This window comes from Heloderma suspectum, chromosome 17 (genome assembly GCF_057233095.1).
Source record: "Heloderma suspectum isolate Gila_16-S chromosome 17, 16-S_ref, whole genome shotgun sequence".
NCBI classification, from domain to species: Eukaryota; Metazoa; Chordata; class Lepidosauria; order Squamata; family Helodermatidae; genus Heloderma; species Heloderma suspectum.
This window is the reverse complement of record NC_139474.1, coordinates 17,957,221-17,985,073: the sequence shown is the minus strand read 5'-3', so window position 1 is coordinate 17,985,073 and position 27,853 is coordinate 17,957,221. Positions and strand designations below refer to the sequence as shown.

General features: G+C 44.2%; 1 protein-coding gene across 5 annotated transcripts in view; it reads left to right on the top strand.

The window, feature by feature from the left end:
- Positions 1 to 4,454: 4,454 nt before the first annotated feature.
- Positions 4,455 to 27,853, top strand: part of POGZ (pogo transposable element derived with ZNF domain) — a 38,940-nt gene continuing 15,541 nt past the window's right edge. For 2 of the 5 annotated variants that reach the window (XM_084823504.1, XM_084823502.1), the window contains exons 1-7: positions 4,622 to 4,710; positions 15,714 to 15,838; positions 20,940 to 21,098; positions 22,395 to 22,570; positions 23,497 to 23,605; positions 24,479 to 24,772; positions 26,900 to 27,094. In XM_084823504.1, the coding sequence (XP_084679630.1) occupies positions 15,715 to 15,838; positions 20,940 to 21,098; positions 22,395 to 22,570; positions 23,497 to 23,605; positions 24,479 to 24,772; positions 26,900 to 27,094 (1,057 nt within the window). In that variant the 5' untranslated portion in view covers positions 4,622 to 4,710; position 15,714. Of the gene's footprint in view, positions 4,711 to 4,744; positions 4,768 to 15,713; positions 15,839 to 20,939; positions 21,099 to 22,394; positions 22,571 to 23,496; positions 23,606 to 24,478; positions 24,773 to 26,899; positions 27,095 to 27,853 lie in introns of those variants that run through there. The other 3 variants (XM_084823506.1, XM_084823505.1, XM_084823503.1) reach the window with 3 other exon arrangements.

Here is a 27,853-nt window from a genome sequence, read left to right as displayed (position 1 = left end):
GGCATTGACAGCTCTAAATGCCCTATTGAGAGATTTTAAAAAGCTTCCCAATTTTTAGTTTAAATAAACTACATGTGATAATTCACTCTAAAGGCCTGCAAAAAATGATGCATGTGTTCATTTCGGTGGCTTACGTTATAAATGTGTAACTTTACCTGCTTCATTAAAGTCCAAACAACTTCTGGAGAAACACCAAAGTAGGCTCTGGAGATAATCTTTTACCTTTAGCAGACAGTACATTGCCAGGGATAAATAGGTAGTTGCACTAGCTGTGTACATTTATATTGTAATATATTTTACAGCTGCAATCTATAATCAATGCATGCTTAAGGCTGTGACCCTAGAAGCAAGATGTTCAACAGGATTTAGTCGCAGGGAATAGTGTTTTCTGGTTAAGTGTATATCCCAACGATTTCAATGCGAGCAAGTCTATCAAGTCTAGTTTAGACCATGGTTTACATTTTTATTTTATATAAATGTAATGTATATGTAACTTATATGTAACTTGTAGAATTCCCTCACCTCAGACCCCCCCCAATATATTTTCATTCTGCCAAGCCTTTATTGATTTTATTGCTTGGCCCCTTATATATGATTTTTATCTGATGCTGGTTTTATAATATGTTTTTCAATTTTTTAAAACATTTTAATTGTAAGCTGCCTTGTGAGGGCTTGCCCTAAAAGTTTGGGAAGAAGTAAATTAAATAACAACAACAATTTTATAGGTGTTTTATAGAAGTTGTTATCTTCAGGATCAGGGTTGTTACTCATCTCTAAATAAATCAGTTATTCACTATGAGCCATATAAATTTGGGAAGCCATTATTTCAGCAGTCAAAGACCAGAAGGGAGTGCTTTCATTTTAGAATGTCTTCTGCTTGTTCCACTGCATATTTACTCCGAAGTCTCACTAATTTTGATGGGGCTTACTCATAAGCAAATTTCAGCCTTTGCACTTTATGAAACTGTTTCCTTTCTCATTGATAGTCTACCTACCTAAAGCCTTCAGGGCAAGGCGAGTTATTCTAATAAATAATTAAAATTTAAAAATGAATTGAATAACTAAACAGTAATTAAAACTGTACCCCACCCTGAAAGGCCTGTTACTGAAGGGTGGCTTATAAATAAGATTAAATAAATAAATACAATTATTTTTACAGATATATATGATGATATACTTTCCTTTTGACTGGCTATTGTTACTGGATATTTTAATTCAAGTGTTTGATAGGACTGTGTTTTCTCTGAATGTTTTTTTTAGCTGCTTTGCATTAAAATAATTGCCATAATTAATTAGAAATAAAAATTTTAAAATAATTGACTACCTAAGTAATAATTAAAGCTGTTCTCCAAGGTTGGGTAAAATGTTTTAAAACAACATTATTTATTTATGAGTATTTATAAGCTGCTTATATCTACAGATTTCAAAGCAGTGTACACAAAAAAATAAAAACATAAAAGCAATTCATAGAATCAATAAACTGCATCTATATATCCATAAGAATAAAATACATAGGGTAAAATCCAACATAGACCCTACTTAGAGCAGACCCATTGAAATAAATGGGATTTCAGTTAGACTAACTTAAGTCCCATTCATTTCAAAGGGTCTGCTCTAAAGTAAGATTTATGTTGGATTTTACATATGTATTTTAATTTTTTAAAATTACCAATTAACAGAGCAATCCTATGCCCGTTAGTCAGTGACTAGATGGCCATAGGATATGCCGGTTCCCGATGAACCGTCCTTCCCCCCTCCTGCGCCACCTCACAGGCAGCTCAGAACAGCCCTGTGCGCCGCGCTCGGAAGAGGAATGCAGAGCAGTGAAAACAGGGCGTTCTGTGGGGTGTTCCGGGGCGAGGAAGGCGGAAATGCCTGTAGAACACATCCTATGTGTCATCTGGCAGCCGCTTCCCCCACTCTGCCTTTCCGCGGCTAGACAGCTGAAATCGGCTGTCTAGCCACAAATGCAGGGCGGCTGAAGCACAGAGGGGACAATCCCCGCCATGCTTCTCCTGCCCTGCATTGGATAGGCGGTTGCCTCTGAGTTCGGAGGCGGCCTCTTATCCCCATAGGATTGTGCCCTAAAATTATTCATCACGTGTATGAGAAGGCATATATTACATAACTAGCGCAATCCTGTTATTTTTGATTGGAGGGTTATGTGAGACAGCCAACATCAAAAATCAGTCCTGTCCCTTTCATTTACATAACCTTCTTGGGCTCCGCTGGTCACCTTAGAGTATGACGTAATGTTCAAAACTAGTTTTTAATTAGATAACTGCTGTCACATTTATATTTTTAGGGTACTTCTTGCTTATTGTCTCTCCTAAAGCTGTCAATAACTTAGCGTCATTCTCATAATGGGCCATAAACCTTGAAATAACATAATAAGAATTGTATTGGTCTTCGTTGACAGCTGGCATTGACTTTAATGTTGTGATTCAAAATCTCAGCAATGCCACACCTCCATCAAAACAAGTTTTGTTGCAGCTCTGCACCAACTCCTTTGCTAGCAAGCCAAAAATGTTTTTTTCTCCTTCCTGATACTATGTAGCTTCTGCTCGAAATAAGTTGGGAAGTTCTGGTTTGTTTGTTTTTATATAAAACTTCGGACATCCATTGGAATTTGTACTTGCTGGCTTTGTGGCATTGGCCTCTTGCTGTGGAAACTTAACACACTGTCACTGAATCAAGAGCAACAGTAATTATTGGGTCTTTGGTCCATCATTTCTAACAATTAGAATCTATTGTGGCAGAGAGGCTCAAATACGGCACTAGAGACCATTAAGTCATTATGAGAAACAGGGATTAATTGAGTATGCTTTGCTATCCATCTCTAGCTTTAATTAACTATTAGCAAAAGGCCTTCAGGTGTTAAAATGCTTCCTGAATTAGAGTAGAACCTCTGGGCACTTGTTTGATGTATACAGCAGCAACAGCTGTGTTCAGTGTCTTGTCAACAAGACATTGAAAATTATAGGCATAATTCAGAGGAAGAATCCCAGAAGACAAATAGTATTTATAGTCATTTAGATTTCCATGGCCGGACCTGCCATTAAGCAGTGAGGTGCAGCTACTCTGCCTCAGGAGAGATTTTGGGATACCCGCGAAGGTTGGCAAATTTTTAATTATATTTTTACCACAGTGGAGGATACCATTTTGATTTTCTCCCCAGTGCACCAAAGTGTTTTTAAGGCCATCTCTGTTAATGTCTCATGGTTTTGAACCTCAAGGGGCATCTCAATGATGATGTTATTTAGCTATTTAGAGATCTGTCCTCCATAAATTCACATAATCCTTCTTTATGATCAGGATGGGAAAGAGCAGGGGTTTTCTCTTGGTTGCATCCCCTTGGTTGGATGCTCTTCTCTCTGAAACCCATTCTATTATCTCTCTTTGGGGATTTAGAAAGGTGGCTTGCTTGCTTGCTTTCTTTTCCAGGCCTTCTGGTGATTTAGGGCACAATCCTGTGCATGTTTCGAAAGAAAAAAAATCCTACAACTCCCAGCATTCCCCAGCCAGCTGGGAATTGTAGGCCTTTTTTCAGTCTGAACATGCATAGGATTGTGTCATATTTGTTTAGTTTCTGCTGTTTAATATGTGTGTTTGGACCGTGTGATTGTATAGTTCTGGTTATCCTGTTCTGAAATCTTACATTTGTGAACTGACTTGTAAGCCTAGATTGGACGCAAAGGCAATACTGTAATTATTTATTAAATAAATAGCTGCTCCACTAGGCAATCAGACATCTAGTGGAAAATGTACCACCACCAACAAAATCCATTTAAAACTGTGGAGATCTTAATTTAGCGCAAGCATCCTCAAGGATGCTATGTAAGTTTAAGCTATGTACGTTAAAACTAAAATCTTTAAAACCCAAACGCTGGGATTATTTCTGACAACTAGCTTCTTTTGAACATCGGCCCCGTTCAAAGTTTGGAGACGGCGTGGCCTTCCGTGTTTCCATCCACCTGAACACCACAGAGTTGCCAACGGCGGAGTCGAACTTCTACATCTGTTCAGAACTTCTACGCCTGTCAAAAAAGCAAAAAACAAAACAAAAGCTAGAACATATTTTAAAGCAACTGCGACGATCGCTACACATTTGTTCCGGTGCGCGAACATCACAATTCCTGGTTGACAAGGCATGGCCAACCTTCGGTCCATTCTTTCCACCTGTTGTTTCCTGTCTTGTCCTCTGTGACTAGAAAATACCTCAAAAAATTCAAGTGGTGAGGTAAAAACAAGACAAGACACCCCCTAACACTTGGGAGGGGCAAAAAAAAAATAAAAAATTAAAATTAATCACCCCAAATAATTTATGCCTCAGACAAACTTCACCAGGTTGGGTTAGGGTGTGCCGGTCTGCCAGTGACGTCACGCCCACCAGCCAATCGGGAGGCGGGCTCGCGGAACGGAGGAAATGACGTCACCGTATCCCTCCGCCAGCCAGGACCCCTTTTTTGTGTGTGTTGTTGCTTCTGTGTGTATCAACCCGCAACCATTTAAAAAAAAAAAAAAAATTAAATCTGAAAGAGGAGAGCGAGGGAGGAGGGGAAGCTCATGCAAGCCTCTCTTCCCTCGCGTCGGCCTTATCTGAGGTACTGGAAGGGGTGTGTGTCACTTTAAGAGTGTGTACGAGGCAAGCCTCGGAGGCTGAGCGGCAGGGGAAGGCGGCAGCAGCGGCGGCCGCAGCAAGACTGGAAGGTGAGTTGGCGCCATTCCGTTATGTAGGGGAGAGGCGGACGCAGCAGAAGCAGCCCGGTGAGGGGGGGGGAGGGGAAGGAAAGGGAAAGGGGGGAAGAGAGTGCGAGGTGGGGGCGCGCGTGCGCGTGGGGCGGCGCGCGCCAGCCAGTAGAACGCAGGTGGCGGTTGGAGACCGTTGGGAACCGGTTCGAACCGCCCGGGTCTTTCCCCCCCCCTTCCTCCTCCTTTTCTTCTTCTTCTCCCCCCCCCTCCTCCTCAGCCGAATAGGGTAAAGGCGGGGGGGGCACTGAGGGAGTGAGGGAGAGAGAGAGAGGGGAGAGATCGCGCGCGCGCGCCGTACACACAAAGCGAGCGCGAGACGTTCCGAGACGGGGGAGGAGGGGGGAGGACAGGCGGCGCGAGCTGCGGAGGGAGGCCGGCGATTGGGGGGCGTTTGAGGCGGGGGAGGGAAAAGGGGTGGAGCTTCTCCCGTCCCTTTCTCTCTCTCTCTCTCTCTCTCTCTCTCTGCCTTCCTTCCCCCCGCTAGGCGGCGGCATACCCGCCTTGGGGCCTCGTTACTTCTTTCTCTCCTTCCTCCCCCCCCCCGCTCCGCTTTTCCCTCTGTGAGAGGAATCGTGGCGGAGTGATACGAGACTTCCCTCCTTCTTTTCGTCTTGAGGGGCGGGACAGAAGCAGAGTGGGGGGGGGGGAGAGAAGTGAGGCGGCCGCTCTCCAGCTCCCTCCGCTCACTCCTGTTTTCCCTCCCGTCTTTTTCTCTCGCTCTGCCCCTCAGACATCAGCCCTTTTCCTCAGTCTTGTGTGAGGTGTTAAGAAAAAGCGATACACGCAGCGCGTGAAACGAGGATAAACCTGCGCCATCCATACATATATATATATATTTATAGGGGGAAAGGCAACGTTTTCACCTCAAGCAACCCCCTCCCCTCCGCTGCAACTCAGTTCTGGGTGGGCGGCCATGTTGGGCAAAGGGATTATTTCCTTTCTCCCCTTCCCCCACCATTAAAACATGAGGGGCTTGTTTCTATAAAAATAAAAACGTGTCTGTGCTTGTTCATATTATGAGAAATAATGATATTTTCTGGACACCTCTTTAGGGGGAATGGATGGTGGGCCTAAATGTTACCTCAATTGGAGGACCAGAAAAAGAGTGGAGGAAGTAACCATTGCCCGTGTCACACACCCCACAATGTTTTTAAATAGGAGATACGATACATGTTGGCCTTTCAGGAGTGGGTCCCCGTCTATCGTGCTGGCTACCCCACCTTTTCCCCCTGGCATCAGAATTAAGAAGGGAATATTTGCCCCTTGACCTGACTTTCTCATCAAGTCAACGGCCTCAAGGCGATACTGCTCCTTTCGTTCTATATTAAATAGAATTTCACATTTCCCACAGCTAATGTGGGTTCAACACGCTGTGCTGCAGCCTTCCCCAACATGGTGACCCCCAGATGTCTTGGATTACAATCTCCCATCATCTGTGGTCAGCGTGGCTGGAGATTATTTTTTTTAGTCCAACACATCTGGAGGGCACCAGGTTGAAGATGGTTGCCGTACAGAAACAATGTAGTGTTGAGTTGGAAAAATCCATCCTTTTCACAGCAAAGCATTGCATGGAATATGCTTCTGTATGTAGGCCTTTACACGAAGCCTGAGTGGAGGTTGTCATGTGTGGCAATCTCAGCCATGGCTTCCCACTCCGTGTACTGTTCTCATGCCATGATCTGTGTGTGAGGTTCTTGTGAATTCATCTTTGTGGACTGCAACGTGACAGTCGCACGCTTGATGTGAGCGGGAAACCCAGCTCTGTGTCTGCGCAGTGAGGAAATTCATTGCCGCATGCTATGGTCTGCAGCGATGCATCATATTTGTACAATACTTTCCCTGAGTGCTCAAAGCACTATACATTACTCCATATGCAACTCAGTAAGTTAGCTCATTATTCTTAACCTGGCATTATAGATGGGCTCTAAAGCGGAGAGAAGAGAATCCAGGATTTTGACATCCTTTGTTGCACGGTCTGGGGAAAAAATCCCAGCACGCTGGTCACCCGGGTGCATAAGAAAATGTCACATTGAGCATTGTTTTTAGTGGAAAGGCAGGATATAAATAAATAAATAAATAAATAAATAAATGGCGGGATATAAATGAATGAATGAATAAATAATTGTGCGACATTAAGCCCTAATCTCTGAATGGCTTCCCTTCTATGTGCCTGGAGCCCCCAAATATTCCTCTAAATTCAAATAGTATCTTATTGCCAGGTATCACCGTTCCCCTAGCCCTTTCCAGAGGGGATAATCAAAAACAACAAAATGTCTTGTGGCACCTGAAATACTAACACATTTATTATGGCATAAGCTTTCATGATGAAGTGGGCTGTAGTCTATGAAAGTTTATGCCATCATGAATTTGTTAGTCTTTTTGATCTGACACTTGAGTCCTGCTTGGACTGCTCCACTTCAAGCCATTTTTGAACCCTTCTTCAAATTAAAGCAAACACACTCTGCACGCAGAAAATTACCTAACCTGGGAGAGGCCTGGACTAGAGCCTTTCCATCCTGTGAAGTAGTTTCGTACATGAGGGAGCTGCTGTTTTGTTTTTATTTAAAGAAACCCAGCTTAGTTTGCTCTTGCACCTTAAGACCAGTTTGATCTTCAGAAAGTGAGGCTTTTTGCAGCGTGGAGATTAGTATTACTGTCTGCGGATCACACTCCTGCTAAGGGCACAGGTACAGAGAGGAGCTCACTCAAAAGTTGGCATCCCTACTTACTTGGGGAGGAATGTGACTCAGTCTACGATTGTATAGTCCAGAAGGACTCTTCCATGTCACTTATTATCATTCTTATTGCTGGATTTGTACATCAACTCTAACTTACTGTGTCTAAACTTGGACTTAAACTAACGAACTGCCCAGAGAGCTTCGGCTATTGGGCGGTATAGAAATGTAATAAATAGTCAACGTTGGGTTTTTTTTGCCCCAGCTCCTCAGAGCCCCAAATCTGGTATGTGTGAGTATGAAGCAGTTGGTGAGGATGTCTGTATGGTTTTCCTTGTGCCATAAAGTGTGGAATTGTTTGCTCCTTTGAAAGATACCTATCCAGATTCCTTGGGCAAACCTTGTAAATTTTATTTATTTGCATTTGTCATGTATTTTTATGGTACCTGTCTTCTCCAGTAATTCAGGGTGGTAAGCACAGGATCGTTCTTTTTTATCCACACAACACACCTTCGAAGCAGACCAGCCTGAGAGACGCTGAGTACCCAAGGTCGCTCAGTGAGTTTCATGGCTAAGCAGAAACGTGAACTTGCCTTGAAGGGGAACAATTACCCACTTCCTTCAATCGAACACATTTTAAGTATTTGAAAACATGAGCAGGAACTGCTATTTATCTTCCTTTAATCTAGTGCTAACCATGCTCAGTTTCTTCAAACATTTCTCAGATTGTCATCTGGAACATTTATCCTTCCCATAACCACCATGTGACTATTTTCCAACATCTTCTTTCTTGATCTGTGTGGCCCCAAAGGGAACAGGCTATTCCAGAAGGTGCACTACTGGTTCTGAATAGAGCAGTTGTGTTGTTTCTGGAATCTAGGACCTGATCTTCCGTTGATGCAAACTAAAATGGCATTGGACTTCTGTATCATAGCAACATATTGTTGACTCATGTTCAGTTTATCCCACTGTAATTCCTGAATCCTCCTGAACTGCTGCTAGCAAGTGAGTTATGCCCCATCTCACAGTTAACACATTTGTTTTCCTCTGGTAACACTTCTACTTGTGCTCAGTTGTAGTTTTGTTTCTCCTTAGTGTCAAATCCTTTTGAATGTTTAGTGTATCCTCAAAAGTAGATGTGCTGCTTCCTGCTATCACGCTGATGAGTATTTAATGTAGATCTTGAACAGTACTGGACCCAGGACTGATCCCCATAGCATCCTATTTTAGGCTGCAGTCCGGAATGCATTGGGACTTACATAAGTATGTATAAGGGTGCACTATTCTTCGTCTTTGTAGTATCCTATCAGTCCATTCATTAGCATTCTTGAGTGTGTGTTTTCAACCAGATGTAGATCTACCATGTGACAGTTTCTTTTAGGCCTGCTTGGCAAGCAGGCACGTTCCGACAGGGGCTGTGAGCCTTGAACTGAAGACTTTGAGGAAACTGGAACTTCTGATTCAGGAAATCAGGTGACCCACATGTTCCAGTAGCATGCCATGTAATGGAATTTTGTGGGACTCCTTGGATCTTTGCCCCGAGAACTCCTTGCATCTTTGACAAGAACTTGTCCTGGAATTGCCTTGTTGTTTCCAGAACCATCTTGTCTTGATCCCTCTCGTATCTGAACTGGCCAGCATAACATTGTTGATACTTTCTAAAAGAAAGAAAAGAAAAGAAAAAGGAAATGCATCCTTATGCTTTTTTGTGTTGATGGTGGATAAACATGTAGGCCTTGGATAAATATGAGGGCACCTGTACACCCTTCATTTTACAGGCTGCCAAAAAGTGTTTCATGTTCCTAGGAGCCCAGCATCACATAAGAACTTAAGAACCATGCTGGATCAGACCAACATCTGCTCTAGTCCAGCATCCTGTTTCCACAATGGCCAACCAGCTGCGTGTGGGAAACCCACAAGCAGGACATGAATGCAACAGCACCCTCCCGCCCATGTTCCCCAGCAACTGGTGTACATGGTCATACTGCTTCTGATACTGGAGGTAGCATATAGCCATCATGACTAGTAGTCATTAATCATCTTTTCCTCCATGAATTTGTCAACCCTCCCCTTTAAAGCCACCCAAATTGGTGGCCATCACTACATCTTACATGTTACATCTTGTGACAGTGTATTCTATACTTGTGGACTGTGGGAAGAAATCCTTTTTTCTGTCCTAAATTTCACACCATTCAGCTTCATGGGATGACCCCATTAGCTTCTGTTATTAAGAGAAAGGGAGAAAAAATTCTCCCTAACTGCTTTCTCCACATAATTTTATATACCTCTGTCATGTGACATGATAGATGTGGGAGACATTTGGCAGGGGTGGGTAGTAAAATAAATTGTCTAGATAGTGTGGGGCCTGAGGTTTTCCCCATCCTCAGTTTATCACAGAATAACCCCTTTCCGTTCTCTAATTATGCTAAAGGTAACATCCAATGACCATCCTATAAGTATAAAGCAACCAAGTTTTGTGGCACCTTGAGGACTACTGCATTTATTGCAGGAAAAGCTTCGGTCACCACTTGGTTAGATATGGCAACATGTGTCTCTAATCCACATAAATTTATGCCATAATAAACACGGTAGCATTTCAGATGCTGCAGGATTTTTGGTTCTTAAAACATGCCAACTAGTCTGGAATTTAAGTTGTTACTTCATTCTGTCTGTTTAAATCATTGGTCTTCAATTAATGGGCTAGACCGCACAACTGAATCGCATATGGTCTGCGGTAGGCGACATTCCTGGCATCCCTACCTTAGTTTTATTTTATTACTACATTTATATTCCGCCTTTTTCTTCCTCTTGCAAGGAACCTGCTCTCCATTTTGTCTTCACAACAACTCTGAGGTAGGTTAGGCTGAGAGTCAGTGGCTGGCCCAAAGTCACACAATGAGCTTCATGGCCAAGTGGGAATGAGAACCTGGATCTCCAAAGTCCCAGTCCAACACTCTTAACCACAACTGGCTCTTTCTCTATTTTCCTCTTTCTCTTGGGTTTTCTGCTTAAGAGGAGAAAGATTTCAGGGGGAGGGGAGTGAAAAACAAGGAGAAAATGAGAACAATGGTCCTACAGTTAGAAAACAAATCAAAACAAAAAGTAGGCCAGTCCATGTTGCATGTCGCAGTTAAAGGTTTGGAAAGTTAGGGGATTACTGTAATGAATTGGTTGTAGGTCAGCCTGCAACAATTAACCTAAGTGTAAATATTTATTGTGTTTCTCTAAAGATTTAAAATATCCAAAGCAGTTGACTCTGTGGTTAAGGTCGCATTACCTCTTGATACAGCAGTTAAGCGACTAAGTAAACGAGCCACAAGGCTAAATCTGTTTTCGTCATCCTGGCTTTAATATTTAAAAGCAGATTGGCACTATTTCTCCTGTTTGGGAGAGGAGGCCTGATTTCCTAGACAGACTGTCTGGCTTGCTGGCTGCTCCAAGCTGCTGTTGGAGCAAAGTCCCCTCATATTTTTTCCTGTGCTTCTGTTTCTGTCGATCAAGTCTGTATCCTTGCCAATCCCAGCTGGGTATTGTGAGGCCTAAATTAAATAGTACTTGTTGAGTGTATTGAGTTTCTGAGAGAGGTGACACCACAAAAACCCCAAATATTATTTACTTAGGGCACAATCTTATGCATATTTAGACAGAAAAAACATGGGGAATGCTGGGAGTTGTAGGACTTCTTTTTTTCTAAATGTGTATAGGATTGCACCCTTACTTGTTTATAGCACTGCCACTGTGCATGATGCTATACAGAATATAAGCTCCAAACTCTGAAGGGCTTACAGTCTAAAATCCAGCGCAGGGGAGACACGAGAAGGAAGTGGTAGAGGAAGAATATGTACTTATTTTTGTACAAGAGGAAAGGTCCCTGCTCCAAGGAGTTTACAATTTAAAATTAGACACAGAAGAGACAACACAGAAAAGGGAATAAACAGAGGAAGAATAAAAGTTAATTTCAGTTACAATGTTGTAATTTTAAACAGGCTTTTAAATAGCTATGCATCTGATCGCCTGTGGTGAAGGAGAAATCACCTCCAAGCAAACTTTCTCTTTAAAAAAAGAAAAGAAGAGTTTAGGTCCAAAATGACTTCACAAGAGAGTGGGAAGGGATGGTTCATGCCCGTTCTTTCCCTTGTTAATTGTTCTGCCATTCTTTTGGGAGGAAAAATACTTGTATGTGTAATGGAGAACTTTTCTCATATTTTGTGGGTGGCTACATCTGTTAATTTGACCTCCTAATGGTGATGGACAAATTTTTTGATGTTGCTGAATAGGAAACAAAATGGAAGAGACGGGGGTGTAGCTCAGTGGGTAGAGCCCCTACTTTGTATGCAGAGGTCTCCTGTTCAATGCCTGGCATCTCCAACTAAAAGCATCCTGAGACCCTGGACAGTTGCTGGCAGTCAGGGTCAATGATACTGGGCTAAATGGACTAAGAGGCTGGCCTAGTATAATAATGCAGCCTCCTTTGTTCCACATTGGGGTAATTTGGGTACATGGAGGTACATTAAAACATTTTTAATGTACCTCCGTGTACCCAGCAGAGCTCCTCTTAGGCCCAAATACTAACCCTTTAAGGATGTGCCTGGTTCAGTCCTATGCATGTTTACTCAGCAAGCACTGAACTGAATGGGGATTACTCCAGCCTTGTAAATAAGACCACAAAGTTACTAGCCTGGATTTATATTTACTGTCCTGCTGGCAGAGGAGGGACAGAGACCTCCATCCATTCTGCAGCAGCTGGGTGCAGAGAAAGGCATTTCTATGCTGGGTGTGCTGCATCCTCTATAATAGCCTTCCCCAACCTGGCACCCTCCAGATGTGTTGGACTACACTGCCCATAATCCCTCAGCCAGCTAGGGATTATGCGAGTTGTAGTCGAGCACATCTGGAGGGCACCAGGTTGGGGAAGACTACTATATACTGTCCTACATGGAATTCCATGTACTCACCTACACGCAGTTGCATGTTGTGCTATCAGGGTACTGCTTAAACACAAGGGCGGGCTTACTCCCAAATAAGTGTGTGTAGGATTGTGCTTTAATAGTCCTTGCATTAACGATTCCAGTGTTTATGCCTGAGACTCACAATATTTGTGTGCATGCATTAAAATTTGAAGGTCTGCCCACCACACTTGCACGCAAAGAGGTCCGTATTTTCTCAACGGCTTCCTAGAACAACTGTCAGGTGTTGTTGATGCATCTGTTGATGGATTTTTTTAAATGAAGTTTATTTCAGTCATAACAAAACAACACCGGCAATAAAAACATATCGGTAAAATACATAAAATCATTGCATTAAACACATCCATCCCAGCCTAAACCTAAAGTGTTATTATTCAATAAAACCGTTCAACATCAGTTTCCACGGGCTTATGGCAGCCGCACAAAAGCTGGCCACTTTTAGAGTAGCTTGAGGACCCTGATCCAGCAATGGATAGTTCAGATAATATTCATCACATCTACCAGGGGTTTGTTGTAAGATAGGAACAATAACTGTTCGGTGCAAATCCCATGCACTGATGTTGTATGTTAAATGTTTTCATAAACATTGCAAGCTGCCTTCTGAGGGCAGTGCGTTGTCCTGGAATGGGGTGCGGCGGTGGTGGTTTAAATGAATAAATAACGGCGGGATAACCCAGTTAGCATTGCCTTCTGCCCTCTCCTTTGCCCAGTCATTCAGGGATGGGAGAAATGGTGATGTTTTATGGATTCCTCCCATACCTGTCAGCTGCAGCATGGACTCAGGGTAAGACCTTACACCAGCTTTCCCTAACTGGGTACCCTGCAGATGGTTCGGACTACAATTCCCAGCATTCCTGACCATTGGCATGCTAGGTAGGGCTGATGGGAATTGAAGTCCAAAGCATCTGGAGGGCACCAGGTTGGAGAATGACTTACACCTTTCCTGAAGATGCTGTAGCTGCCCAGGAATTGGCAGAAAGGGAAAGGATCAACCCTGTAGAGGGTTTCCCCACTACAAGGGGTATAAAGTAGTGCCCCTTCCCCAACCTGGCTCCCTCTAGATGTGTTGGACTACAACTCCCATAATCCATCTGGAGGGCACCAGGTTGGGGAAGGCATGGAGGGTGCATCCAACAGTGTGGTTTAGTTTTTCACTGCACTGAATTTGGAAAGGTCTGGATGATTCCTTTCCTTGTTTTAAGGAAAATCTGAATCCAGTTTGGCTGCGTAAAGCAAACGGCCTGTATATCTATGTGATGTTGCAAGGTTGTTAATTAACTAACTGGCTTTTGAACGCCCGCAGAGGTCTATTTTAATGGAAGAACAAACCTCCAATATGTTCTGATCTGTGTGTATGTTTTAGACAAAATTTTGTAATATATTTAGCACATTCTGGTTCTGTTTTTGTGAGCAAGCATCTGCCAGCGATGTGGCGGAAAACGAAATGTTAGAATATTTGTCACTGGGATTAAATCATTTGGTTGAGTAGGGGAGTCTTGACATATCAAAAATATGTACAGTGGAAGCTTTGGGAGGAAAAAGAAAGAACTGGAAGTTACTGCAGAGAGGTTTTCTAACTTGATGTGCAGAAGTGATACAAGTTTGAACCTTTGATAGCTGAGGCTCACAATTTTGTTGCGTGTGCATTAAAATTTGGAGGTGGACACTACACTTACTCTCAAAATTGTTGTGCTTTTTTACTGGTTTCCTCAACCAACCTATAGCCCACTCGCCTGCATATAATTTCTTGATGCCTATGGTGACCAGGTGAGTAGCTAGATACAAGGTGGTTGCAGATTTTTGGTGTGGCTCTCAGTAGCAGATTGCAGCAGATTGCTTTAACTGTGAGATGCAGGTAGTGCTGAGAGTTTTGTCATTCTGGGCTTCCCATTTTTTTAATGAAACATGCCAATAAAAGACCCATCAATGGTTTGGAATTTGAACAGACATCTAGCTGTATCAGTAAGTCCAGCGTGTTCCTCAGAGCCCTAAAGTTTCTGGAAAGATTATCAAAGGTCCCTCAGTGAAAAGATTGGTAATGGCAAACAGGTTTCCTTGAAAGTTGCCTTGCCAACACGCTACCGATATTCCCCTGTAATGTTCTGGTGTGGTTGAATGTTAGACATGTGTTTGGGTGTACTCTCAGTTCAAATGAGACAAGATCAGTCAGGATGGGGTGAGTGGATTCAAAGGCTGACATGTCCTGTAACTTGGATAGATGTCTAGAAAGGGAAAGATCAACAGGTTCCACCTCATCATGCAAGGTGAGACCCAATGAGTGTGCAGTTGGCCATTCAGTTTGGCCAGTTGACCAATAAATATTGGTCAAATAGCGATCAAGTATTTTTAAAGCATTAACTTTATTAGAACAACAATAAAAGTGAGAGCAAGTTTGGTATAATGGTTAGTGTTGGACTGGGACTCGGGAGGTCGGGGTTTTTGTCCCCATGCAGCCATGAGGCTCACTGGGTGACTTTGGGCCAGTCACTGACTCTCAGCGTAATCTACCTCACAGGGTTTTTGTGAGGATAAAATGGAGTAGAGGAGGAAGATAATGTATGCTGCCTTGGGTTCCTTGGAGGAAAAAAAGGCAAGATATAAATGTAATAATAAATAAGCAAATAAAAAGAAAACTTGATTCAGCAACAGGTTTGGGACTTGAACTAATTACAGAAACGAATTAGCTTCCTGATACTGTGAAAGAATAAAATGTAACTTTGGGGGGGAAAGTAATGAATTATTTATGACCTTGAATAATGTCAGTAATGGTTTCTGCAAAAGTGATCAATTCGCTGAACTATTCTTCTCTGCGGCACTTATCCTGGGACACCACAACCAACCTGCAGTTAATTTTTTTTAATGAATTAAAATAGAAATAAAGCAGAGTATTAAAAACCAGTTGACTACATGTCAGTCAATAAAAGCACTTACAGACGTGCTAATCAGTTCCCAGCAAGATTTAAAAACCCTAGCACAGGGTGCCCTAACCTGGTGCTCCCCAGATGTGTATGTCTTTATTTTATTTAAAATTAGTTTGAGGCCACCTGTACGGGTAAAACCCTCCAAAGTTAGATTGCAACTCCCATCCTTCCCATCTAGCATGGACAACGATGGGAGTTCTAGTTCAATGCAACTGACGGGCACCAGGTTGGTGAAGTCTGCCGTAGAACGTATCAAGGCTCGGCATAAGGGACTGGGATTCTTCGAATGTAGAGAGGGTTCCTGGAGGGAAGAAGGTTTAGAAACAGCTTCTGCTTAACCTCAGCCCTTCATTTGCCCAAGAAGACCTACTCTCACATTCTCTCCCTTTTCCCCCCAGGATGGCGGACACTGACTTATTTATGGAATGTGAGGAGGAGGAACTGGAACCATGGCAGAAAATCAGCGACGTGATCGAGGACTCAGTGGTTGAAGATTACAATTCGGTCGACAAAACTGCCACGGGTAATGATCCTCTTCTTTTTCTTACCTTTTATTCCTTAAGTGTTGGGCGATACACAATCTCTACATTATGCTGGTTGGCAGTTTCATTTCAGTGCATGGGATCTAATTCTCCGTCGTCCGTGTGTAGTATAAATATTCATCAGCCTGTGGGCTTGAAATATCACCACATTAATTTTCAGAAGGCTTTTTAAAAAAAACTGGATCTCACCATTTTCTGTCTAGCCGCGGGAGGGCAGAGCCGGGGAGGAGGCTGCCATATGACACGTTGGATGTGTCGTACAGGCATTTCCGCCTGCTCCAGAATGCCCCATTTTGGCAGCTCCGCACTCCTCTTGCGAGTGCGGGCTGCGGGGCTTTTCCACTCTGCCTGTGAGGCAGAGCGGAAGTCAGGGAAGGTCAGTTCTCCGGGAACCGACCTCAGAGCGGGGCTGTGAGGTTGGTTCCCAGAAAACCGGATATCCTATGGCCCTCTAGCCACTGACTAGCGGCCATAGGATTGCTCCCCAAGGCTTTCTTTTTCTTCTGTGCTTTTAGAAGTTGAGTCTGCTGTTGCATTCACTTACCCTTCCACTGCTTTGTTTATTGGCTTTGCTGTAATCCGTTGTTTGGTTTCGTTCTTTTCTGATGTTTCAAGATCTGATGGCTGCACTTTTGTAAGATATGCCAGTTTGGAAACGGACGTCGAGAGGCCAGGGTTTTAAACGTCGTAAATAAATAAAACAATATTGGTTAGAGTAGAGTATTGATGAAGGGCTTAACATGCAACTAAGCGCTGAACAAAGGTTAAAATAGACAAGTCTTGTCAGCCAGAGTAGTATATCATTTAATAGGCAAGTCTTGTCAGCCAGAGTAGTATATCATTTAATAGGCACACGTAGTGGATTAGGAGGACTGAAAAATAATTCACTTCTGGTAACCAACAAATCCTTTTATGTTCAAATACTGTGATAGTCATAGAGTCGAAAACAGAAATCCAGGTCTCTTCTCCCCACCCCTCTCCCTAGTATAGGCTTCTGTCAAATCTATATAGGTAAAATGATGTGTGCATATGCTTATAAATCAAGATTGATCAATCTGATCTTAACCTAACTTTCAGAGTATATTTAGCTTGCATCAAGGGAGGTTTCTGTCCACAAATTCTGCACTGGAGGCATGTCCGCATTTTGAAACGGGAGGGGTGCTGCCCCCAGGTGAACCAGCTATTTATTTATTTATTACATTTCTTTACCACCCAACACCCAAAGCTCTGCGCGGTGCACAACAGCAAGTGAATTATCTATCAACCCTGGCAAGTGGTATATGCAAATTTACCCCCTCTCACCATCCAGGAGCATGATTTAGCCTTCTTAGCTTTGCTAATAAAACACCTTGTTAAGAAACACTATTAACACTCTGTCATTAATAGTGAAATTCAGGGTGCATAATTTATGTAAATATCGTCTAGATGCACATAACTATACATACAGTGTATACAAATGGAAATATGAAGTGTGTATTTAGACATGATAATAAGTAATAGCACTAATGCGTAACATGAATCACAATTAGCGCAATGACATAGCCAATTGATTTTGTCTTTTTCAGAGAAGCACCAAATTTACACCAGATCATTTCAGTTACTGAGCCATGGGGCATTGCACATGTGTGCCTATGTGCAGCTGACTGAGCATGGTTTAACACACTGATTTATATACTAATCATGCAGTTTTCATAAAAACATCAAATCTGCACTCTGTGTGGACTAACACAGTTACCATTTTCAGATACTGGAGCATGTGTTACTGCACATCTGTGCAGCTAATTGAAATAATGTTTCTATTTGAGCACACAATGAGGGGCTGAAAATTTGTGTCCTGGGTTTCTATGGACTCTCTGGCCGTGTTCACACATAACAATAAGCCAGAATTCTGGAGGGCCCTGGCTTATCAACAGCATACGTGTGCATATTGCCTGATTGCTCCTATTTGATTCCTCCCACCAGCAGGAATAGCTAAAGTAACAGGAAACTGCACATGAAGGAAAAGGTTATCCTGACATCCAAACTAGGGTTCCTGGCTCGTTGCTCCTAAACAAGCCAGGAATTGGAAACCAACTACAAATCGTGGTTTCACATACTGGTTTGTTATGGGAGAGACACACAGAGTTCCTGGTTTGGATGTAACACAAAAAAATCCTTGCTGGGGAGTTCCAGCTTACAGAAGCCGCTCCCTCTGGTGCAAGGAACCAAACAGGAGCAATAGGGCAGTGCACACCAGCACGCTACTCGTGAGCGATAAGGCAGGGTTCTCCAGAATTCTGGCTTATTGTTGCGCGAGATGGAATGTCATAGTACCTGAAAGTAAAAGGGCATATTGATTGCCAGAAGTGAACTGTTTCTTGTGGGAAGGGATTTGGTGCTCTCTTACCCTGCTCAACAGGAAAAAGGGAGAAGATTGGAATGAGGGAAAGGAGGAAATTCAAGTGCGCTCAAGTTTCATAATGACCAGGTAGGATGGCCACTGATGGAGACAGTTCTGGGTGGGGAAAAGCGAAGTGAAATATGGTTTCAGCTATGCCAGTGAAGAGGGCTTCCTCATATCCTCTCCCCTGCTCTGGCTGCTGCCAGATACAATAGTCACTGACATTTGGAACCTACCCATATACTACAGTCTACTTCTAAGGCCCTCCTCCGGCTGCCTACACCGAGGAAAGTTCGGAGGATGGCGACAAGGGAGAGGGCCTTTTTGGTGGTGGCCCCCAAATTATGGAATGATCTCCCTGATGAGGCCCGCCTGGAGCCAACATTGTTATCTTTCCAGCTCCAGGTTAAGACCTTTCTCTTCTCCGAGGCATTTGGCACCATATGATAAGTTTTAATCGATCCTGTAATGTCTTATGGTTATGGTTGTTTGTTTTTGAGATTGTTTTTTTGAAGTTGGTTTAGATACATGTTTCTGTTGTATATATTGTCTGTTCATGTGTTTTTTATGTAAATGGTTTTTAATCTCTGTATATTTTATTTTTAATGTTTTTAATCTTTGTAAACTGCCCAGAGAGCTCTGGCTATTGGGCGGTATAGAAATGTAATAAATAAATAAAATAAAATAAAAATTCTCAGTCTGCCTACTCAAAGGTAAGTGTTCCCAGAGTTGCAGACTTGGAACGCCTTTGTAAATATGGGTTATGGAGTAGAAGGTGCAGCTCTGCCTAAATGTTTAGATTTATTGCAGACATGAGGGCTAGAAACCTAGTTTTATGTAGAGTGTTCAAAAAAAGTGGGAGAGGGAGAAAAATTAGAATTTTTGAATACTGAGTTCTTCGCTGCAACAGAATTGTGATATACTCATAGTTCTGACTATAATGGGGGGCGGGGGGAGAAACTGAGAGAAGGAAAGCAAGTAGTGCCTGAGGGAAGAGAGCATCTGATACCTTAACCCTAGTTAAGGCCAGTGTTGCAATGCATCTGTACCAGCCCTATGTTATAATTTGCTTAAAACCCAGGGCGAGAAAGGAACCCAAACACAGTCATGAAAAACGTTTGACTGTCTTTCTACTTTGATTCATCCCATATCCTTGAATCTGGCGTGCAAAGGAAAAACAAATCATCCCTTCCCTAGCTATTAATATCCTTGTGGGTGTAACAGATTGGCACATTTAATAGCTCATCGTCTTGTCTGGCTGTTCCAATTTGCTCCTTCCCTGCCTTCTGGCGGATATCAAGAATAGCTTCAGTTTGAGATTCCCTTCTAGAGGGATGGACTCAGATCCTGTTCTGACTCTCAACTGATGAGGTGGTCAGTCTGTTTCTGGGCTGGGGTCCTATGATTCTGTACTTCCACATTGGGGCCAGGGGGAGGGGGACGGTATGGGACAACAACCCTGCAGGTAGAAAAAACCAGCATGCTTGTGAGAACAGAACTGTTCTCCCTGAACCAAGACATGTCAATTTCCTTTGTGCAGGGATTATTTATTTATTTTGTATGGAGGGTCTTTCTTCAATATTGCAAGTGGGGAGAGATTTGTATGATTGAATGCTCCTCCACTAAAGAGAGAGAGAGAGAGAGAGCTATATCCCTGGACTTAGAAAGCCAACAAGTCAAGGATAAGGTTAGGCTAGAATGCTTTCCCTCAGACACACTAATTTTATTTGCAGGGATTTTTATCTGTGGGAGTGTGGGTTGTATGGAGGAGCATTCTTCAGACTACAGGAGGAAAACACATGTGATTGAATGCTCCTCGGTAAAATAAAAATTCCTGCAACTACAATATTAGCATATCAGTGAGAATGGTAGGCTAGACCTCTTTGCCCTTACCTGCTAGATCTCTATAAGCATGGAATTAATTTTTTTGTATGGAAGAGCTTTCCATCATTTGAGACACACTGTCCCTCCCATCTGCAGTTTGAAGTGGTACAGGCCAGACACAGGTTTACCCAACAACTGCTCTTGTAAGAACTGGGTCTTGGCAACCCATTATGGATTGCCAGCTCCGCATGTCCTTCTCCATGGCATTCTTTGGCCTCCTGCTAATGGACAGCCAAGATGTTCTTGTCTCCCTTTACTGCTGGAGAGTGAGCTTGGGCCTCCTAGCTAGAATGTATACATGTATTCACCTCCTCCCTGCCCATGCTATTTTTTCTATGCATGGCGGGGGTGGTGGTGTGAGTGTGTAATATTTAAACATGCACCACCCACCCACCCATCTGAAACAGTACAGTGTAGGGGAAAGCTTTGTCATTTGGTTCTGTTGTATGTGTGAGCTGTCCCGCAGAGTTTTGCAACAGAACACGTAAGGCAGAGAAGTAAACAAGTTTACAAAAGTTGCTAGTCCATATGTTAACATTTGTGGCACAAAAAGGGGCAAGAGGGAGAGACCCAGTTTTTTTTCAACTCCCTGGGGTGATCCCCCTACAGGCGATTCTGAATTGCCACAGGTGAGCAATGGTTTATAAGCCCAACGTCCACACTCAAACTCTTTTCCCATGCTACCCCTCAGATTTCGGACCCGGTACCTTTCATGTTATGATTTAACCACCAGGTATCGTTGCAGGTGAAACTACCGCAGGGGGTGTTCTCCACATGTGTCTGTGGACCGTAACCATTTTGAATCTCCTTTCTGGCAGTTTCGGTGAGTGTGCAGCCAGTGGCCACCCCGATGCCAATTGTTGCCCATGCATCCATTGGTGGCAGCCTCACAACGCCCACATCCGTCAGCAGCAGTGGACCGCCTAACAGCGACAGTGCGAAGAAGACGCTGGTGACGCTCTTTGCAAACAACAGTGGTAAGAAAGATGTTGGATGCTAGTATCGGTTGGTAATTTTGAGCTGTTCTTGGGGTCTACAGGACATGCCATTCACAGTACCATGTTTACTTTTGCTCCAAATACTGTGTGGAAAAAGTGGGATTCTGTGACTTGCATGAATTGTGCAAATTAAGAACATTTCATGCTTTCTCTTATCCTGCACAATTCACGTTGAGGTTTTCCCCTCGGCTTTTGCCAGAGTGGGGGTGGGGTGTTCCTTAAGTGGAGATAGTAGGTGTTGAACCTATGACTTTATAAATGCACATCATGTGCTCTATCCTTGAGCTATTGCTTTACATCAGGGACAGACAGAGGTAGATTGGCATCTACTGTAGATCCTTGTGTGACTTTCAATAGATTTGCAAGAGGTTCTGGCTCCCAATAGTTTAATGCAGGTATGGGGAACCTCTGGCCAGCGGAGGTTCCCCATTCAGTCCGTGGAGGTTCCCTTCCAGGTCCTACCACCTCTCCCAACACTAAAGAAAGACAGCCTTTCTCTAGCACTGGGAGAAAAAGCCCACCCTTATCTTTGATCACTAATCAGAGATAAGAACGGAGATTCCTGGTGATAGAGAAAGGCTGCCTTTCTCTAGTGCTGAGTGGGACTGCCCTTTTCCCTGTGCACAGAGAGGCAGGGATGATCACTGTACCTCTCTCTGCATAGAGAAAGAGACCCTTATGATTTCAGGGGTCATGGGGCTTTGGGGGGGGGGGCGCTATTTTTGCATTTGGCTCTGCCCCCCATCCTGAACCACTCTTTTGTTCATGGTTCCAGTTGGTGGACCTAAAATGGCAAAGTAGAATCGTAGAGATGGAAGGGCCATCGAGTTCCACCCCCTGCTCAGTGCAGGAATCCATTGTACAGCATCCCTGACAGATGGTTGTCCAGTCTCTGCTTGAGTCCCTCCAGTCATGGAGAGCCCACCACCTCCCTAGGCAGTTGGATGCATTATCTGACTGTTCTGATCATTGCCAAGTTTTTCCTGATGTTCAGCCGAGATGTGCCTTCCTGTAACTTAAGCCCGTTATTTCATGTCCTACAGTTCTAGATGATAGAGAACGTGTGGTTCTGCTAACACACATGGAAGTAGCTTCCACAAGTTTGCCCAGCCCTCTGATAGGCGGGGAAGAGAGCCGCTTGGAATAACCTGTCTTAAATATGTTTGTGTTGGTGAGGGAGGCATCCAATCCTATGTGTAGAGCTGAAGTTTTCCCTGGGGCTAAGTCAGTAGCGGATCATAATTTCTTTTACCCAACTCTTCCTCCTCCGTCCAGCCGGCACTCCTCTTGTCCAGCAAGGCGGGCAGCCACTGATCCTCACGCAGAACCCAGCCTCCGGTCTCAGCACAGTGGTGACCCAGCCGGTTCTCCGGCCTGTGCAGGTCATGCAGAATGCCAACCATGTGACCAATTCGCCGGTGACCAGTCAACCCATCTTCATCACAACCCAGGTGAGGGGCGATGCAGCCGTGTGTGTATCTTAAGTACCATATTCGGTAGATGTATCTGGCGCTACCATTTATTTATTTGTTTTAAGCTGATTTACATCCTGCCTTTCCATATACAGATGCCTGAGATGACTAACAGTATAAAAACTGAGAGCAATTTCAGAATACAATAAAATCTTTTTTTTTTTTAAGTGGATTGAGCGGCAGATTTTAAAAAAACACAAGTAACCAGGTAGATTAAATGCTAACCAAAATAAACATGTCTTCAAACAATGATGGAAAGCCAGGAGGGAAGGTGCCAGATGGATCTCCTGTGATGTGGAGTTCCACAGCCTGGGCATGATCACAGAGAAGACACTCTCATATGTTCCCACCAAATGTTGCTCAGATAGAGGTGGGACACGCAAAAGGACTTCCCCAGGCAGATTCCTACAGGAGAAGTCAGTCTTTTAGGTATCCCATAACTTCAGCTCCTATCAACCCTAGTTGACATGGAGAATGGTCAGGAATGCTAGGAGTTGGAGTCCAAAACACCCAGGTGGCACCAGGTTGGGGAAAGCTGCTCTAAATATTGCACTAAGAAAACGGATAAATGGGTATTCTATCGTATTATTTTATATTCATACATATTCATATCATATTTGTTATGATCCTTTGTTAGGATTTCTGTGGTTGTAACTTGTCGAGCTTACTTTGATTCCAGTACTGGATGAATGTTGACCCCTTCCTCCAAAAAGATCTTTGTTGAATCACTTCTCCCTTCCCATCTGGTTTTACAGCTAGTTATTTTGTTCCTCAGCATTATTTCCCCCACCCTAGTGCCTAGAGATGCACTGCCTCTGATAGTGGAGGTAGTGGATACTGAAGGTAATCCTGCCTGCTGTTCCAGTAAGCTTATTCAAGCTGCTTCTTTTCCTTGTACGATGCAGGGTTTCCCCGTACGGAACGTCCGACCTGTGCAAAATGCCATGAATCAGGTTGGGATTGTCCTGAATGTGCAGCAAGGCCAGACTGTGAGGCCCATAACCCTTGTCCCAGGTAAGGCAGAGATGGAAATCCGGGAAGGGGGGCAGGCTGCAAGGCAAGCAGATGTCCGAAGGGAGAGAAGAGGAGCTGCAGGGTGTGGGCTGTGGACACGGGTCTATGCAAGTTACTTCACACTCTGTTGCCTTCAGCGGAAGGAGCCTCCCAGGCTCCCTGTCAAAGCAAGGGAGGTGCAGGGGTGCAGAGCCTTAGGCCCCAGGACCAAATGCAGCCCTTCTGGGCAGTGCTGCCTTCCCCATTTCCCTCACCACCCATCGTGCAGGGGTTTCCTAGCATTTCTGCAGTTTTCCTCCCATTCTAAAAGGTTGAAATGCCTCACCTCAGGCTGCATGACTGGCAGGAAGAGTTTTAAGCTAAAATAGGCTGGTATTTTGGCTACACTTCTTTTACCTTTGGCCCCACCCACCAACTTAATGCGGCCCCTGAGAACTTCTCCAAAATAGAATTCAGCCCATGGGCTGAAAGAGGTTCAACACCCCTGCTTCATATACTCTAACCTAGTCTTCCCTGACCTGGCACCTTCTAGATACGTCTGGACTACAACTCCCATCATCCCCAGTGGTCATGCTGGTTGGGGATTATGGGATGCATAGTCTCCAACACATCTGGAGGGCACCAGGTGGTAGAAGGGTAATCTGATGGATTTAAGGCACAATCCTATGCGTGTTTAGACAGAAAGAAGTCCTACAACTCCCAGCATTCCCCAGCCAGCTGTGCTGGCTGGGGAATGCTGGGAGTTGTAGGACTTCTTTCTGTCTAAACACGCATAGGATTGTGCTTTAAATGGATCAGATGTTACAGCCCCACTTTCTACACTTTTCAGAAGAGTATCAGGAAGTGATTGGGCTTTCTGTCTCTTTCCTCCAGCCCCAGGTACCCAGTTCGTGAAACCCGCCGTTGGCGTCCCTCAGGTTTTCTCCCAAATGACCCAGGTGAGACCTGGTCCGACCATGCCGGTCCGACCATCCTCCAACACTTTTACAACGGTCATTCCGGCCACTCTTACCATCCGGAGCACAGTACCGCAGTCCCAAGCGCAACCGCAAAGTAAGTCCTCTCCCAGCACCTCCACCACTCCTACTTCAACGCAGCCAACCGCAGTGGGACAGTTAACTGTACAGCAGCCAGGGCAGTCCACTCAAGCTACTAACCCCAAATTAGGTAAGACTTCCCACGGGGAGGAAATTACATTTAAAAAAGAAAGCAAGAAAGAGAATATATTATCATTTGATCCTGATTGTCAAGAGGAGCTGGGACCTGGAAGCCCTGGGTTACATTGCAAGATGCATCTGGTGATGCCTCACATGCCCCTAGCTTGCCCAGTTTCTGGGGGTGGGGGTTAAAAGAAGTCCCTCTTCTTTCCTTCCCTGCTGACCCACCCCAGAGATGGGACAAATACTAATCTAGTAGCCTCAACTTCGTAGCTTTGAAAAGTAATCACAGATAAGAACAGATTTGAAATGTAATCCTTCTCTTGTGTAATCTCTTAATAAAGAGAGAATGCTTGAAGCTGCCTTAGAGTGAGGCATTGATCCATCCAGCCCAGTGGTGCTAACTCAGAGTGGTGGTGTCTCTTCAGGGTCTCATCCAGCCCAGCTACCTTCCAACCCGGGGTGCAAAAACTCACACAAGATTGGGGACATTCTTGGAAATAGGAGATATGCCCAAAATACTGGCAGACCATTTCAGGGAAAGATGGTTTGCCTTGGTAAAATACTGACTCACCTCCCAGCCCCCTATTTTATCAGCAGGAAAATAACATAGGTTATATTAGGGTTGAGAGTGGGAGAAAAAGCTGGTGCTTTAGTAAGGGCTGTGAGCTGTAATTGATAGAGAAATCGATTAAACCTGATGTTGATTCATAAGAACATCAGAACACCTCTGCTGGATGAGACCAAAGGTGCATCTAGTCCAGCATCCTGTTTCCCACTGTGACCAACCAGATGCCGAACGAGCAGGACGTGAGCATAACTGCTCCCTCCAGCTCTTGTTCCTCAGCAACTGGTATTCAGAGGCATACTGCCTCTGATACAGCAGGAGGTAATATCCAGCTGTCATGACTAGTAGCCATTGAGATCCTTCTCCTCCATAGCCTTAATACGAGTATTTGTGGAGATTTTAACCAGTGGGTTTGTGAGGCTGTTTATTAATTACATTTTTATCCTGCCCTTCCCCCAAAGAGTTCAGTGCAGTGTGCATGATTCCCCCCCACTTTATCCTCACAGTAACCCTGTGAGGTAGGTTAGGCTGTGACCCAATGTCACCAGTTGAAGCTTCATGGTTAAGCAAGAATTTGAACCCAGAACTCCCCAGCCTGACACTAACCAGCGTGTTAAGGACATGTTTGTTTCTTTGCTTTGTTGCTGGGGGATTTTTTGAGACCATTTTGATCCTCAGCTGTTGTTTGTCATGGGGAGTGATGAATAAAAATATTAAAAGAGGTCCTTGACTTCTGTTAGTGACAGGCAGCTTCTGCTTATTCATTGATGCGTTCTGTTACATTCCCTTCACAAAGTCACTCACACTGACATTTTGGTTATATATATATATATATATATATATGTGTGTGTGTGTGTGTGTGTGTGTGTGTATATATATATATATATATATGTGAAAATGTATTGACCTGAATCCATCAAAGAGACAGATGAGCAGTCAACTTGGCGTTCTTTAATTAATTGATGTCCCTGTTCTTAGAAGTCATGTCAAAGGAGGAAAACAAAGTGACCATTAACACCACCGTTATTAAAATCCCATTTTCAGTAGGGGTGGGATAGACCAAGGTTTGCCTATCTCCCTCGCTCTCCACAGGGTTAAGGGAGAGCTGGCTTGATTCTCCCTCCACATGCCTTTATTGGCCTCTAACTCAATGAAATGATGGAAGCTGTCTTATGCTGAGTCAGACCATCTAGCTCAGTAATATCAACACTGACTACCAGAAATGTCTCTCCAGACGCTGTATGGAGACACATCTTCCCTGACACCAGCCCCCTCCAATCCTTTAACTGGAGATGAACCTGGAACCTTCTGCATGCATCCTGTCTTGAAAGGGGGGAAAGGAATGTCCTTCCACATTTTGTTAGGAATGCATAGAACAACTTGGTCTCATATTTCCACTGGGAGTGTATTCTTCTTTTTACTGCTTTGTCCAAGGAATGCCTTTATAAGTTGAAACCTTGCCAGCACAACCTGGTTTCCTCCCCTGCCTAATAAAGTGTTTGCTTGCTCCAACTCTCCCCCTCCCCTCCCACTTGCGAGTGTAAACCCTTTTTCCTCCCCACTCGGCAGTGAGCATTGCAAGTTTTGTGACGGTGAAAAGGCCCGGGGTGACAGGCGAGAACAGCAACGAGGTGGCAAAGCTGGTGAACACCCTGAATACGGTTCCTTCATTGGGCCAAAGTTCAGGCTCCATTGTGGTCTCCAACAACAGCCCAGCTCACGGCTCCCAGAGAGCAGGCATCTCTGAGTCCCCATCGCAGAAAGGTAAGCTCTGTCTATACCCAAGGATTCAGAAAACTCGAGGCTTGGGACTGGCCCACATCCTAGTGGTAGAAACTCCGCTTTTATCTGTGTCCATTGCACAGAAAAAAGGAAATTCTCCACTAGCGGAGGAGGGTATCCAGAGTCGCTTGCTCCTCCCACTTGCTCCAGAGGCAGAGGCATACACGTCTGTCTGGCAGGATGAATGGCCCCCCACCCAGTTCTAGTCTTGCCTGCGCCGTGGAAATAGGATGTATTTGGAGCTCCTCCATTTTGGGGGTGGTGGCACAATTCAAAGAGCTCTCCCCTCCTTTCCCTTGCACTGCTTATGTAGGATGAGAAAGGAGCTGGGCCATTTCTTTAACAATCACACCTTGGGCAAAGCACACCCAAGAAGGTTACTTACAAGGCAACCGCCAAACGGAGGATGCTGGAAAGTGGGTGGTAAGAGACACCTCACCCTCCCTCAAGAGGCAGCCCTGGCCCTTGGCTGTAGTCAGGCACCCAGCACATATGGAGAGCAAGATGTAGTGTGGTGGCGACAATGACGGACTGAGAGCCAGGAGATCCGGGTTCTAGTCCCCGCTTGACCATGGAAGCTCACTGGGTGACTCTGGGCCAGTCACAGACTCTCAGCCCAACCTACCTCACAGGGTTGTTGTTGTGAGGATACAATGGAGAGGAGGAGGATAATGTAAGCCACCTTGGGTTCCTTGCAAGAGGAAAAAAGGCGGGATATAAATGCAGTAATAAAAATAAATA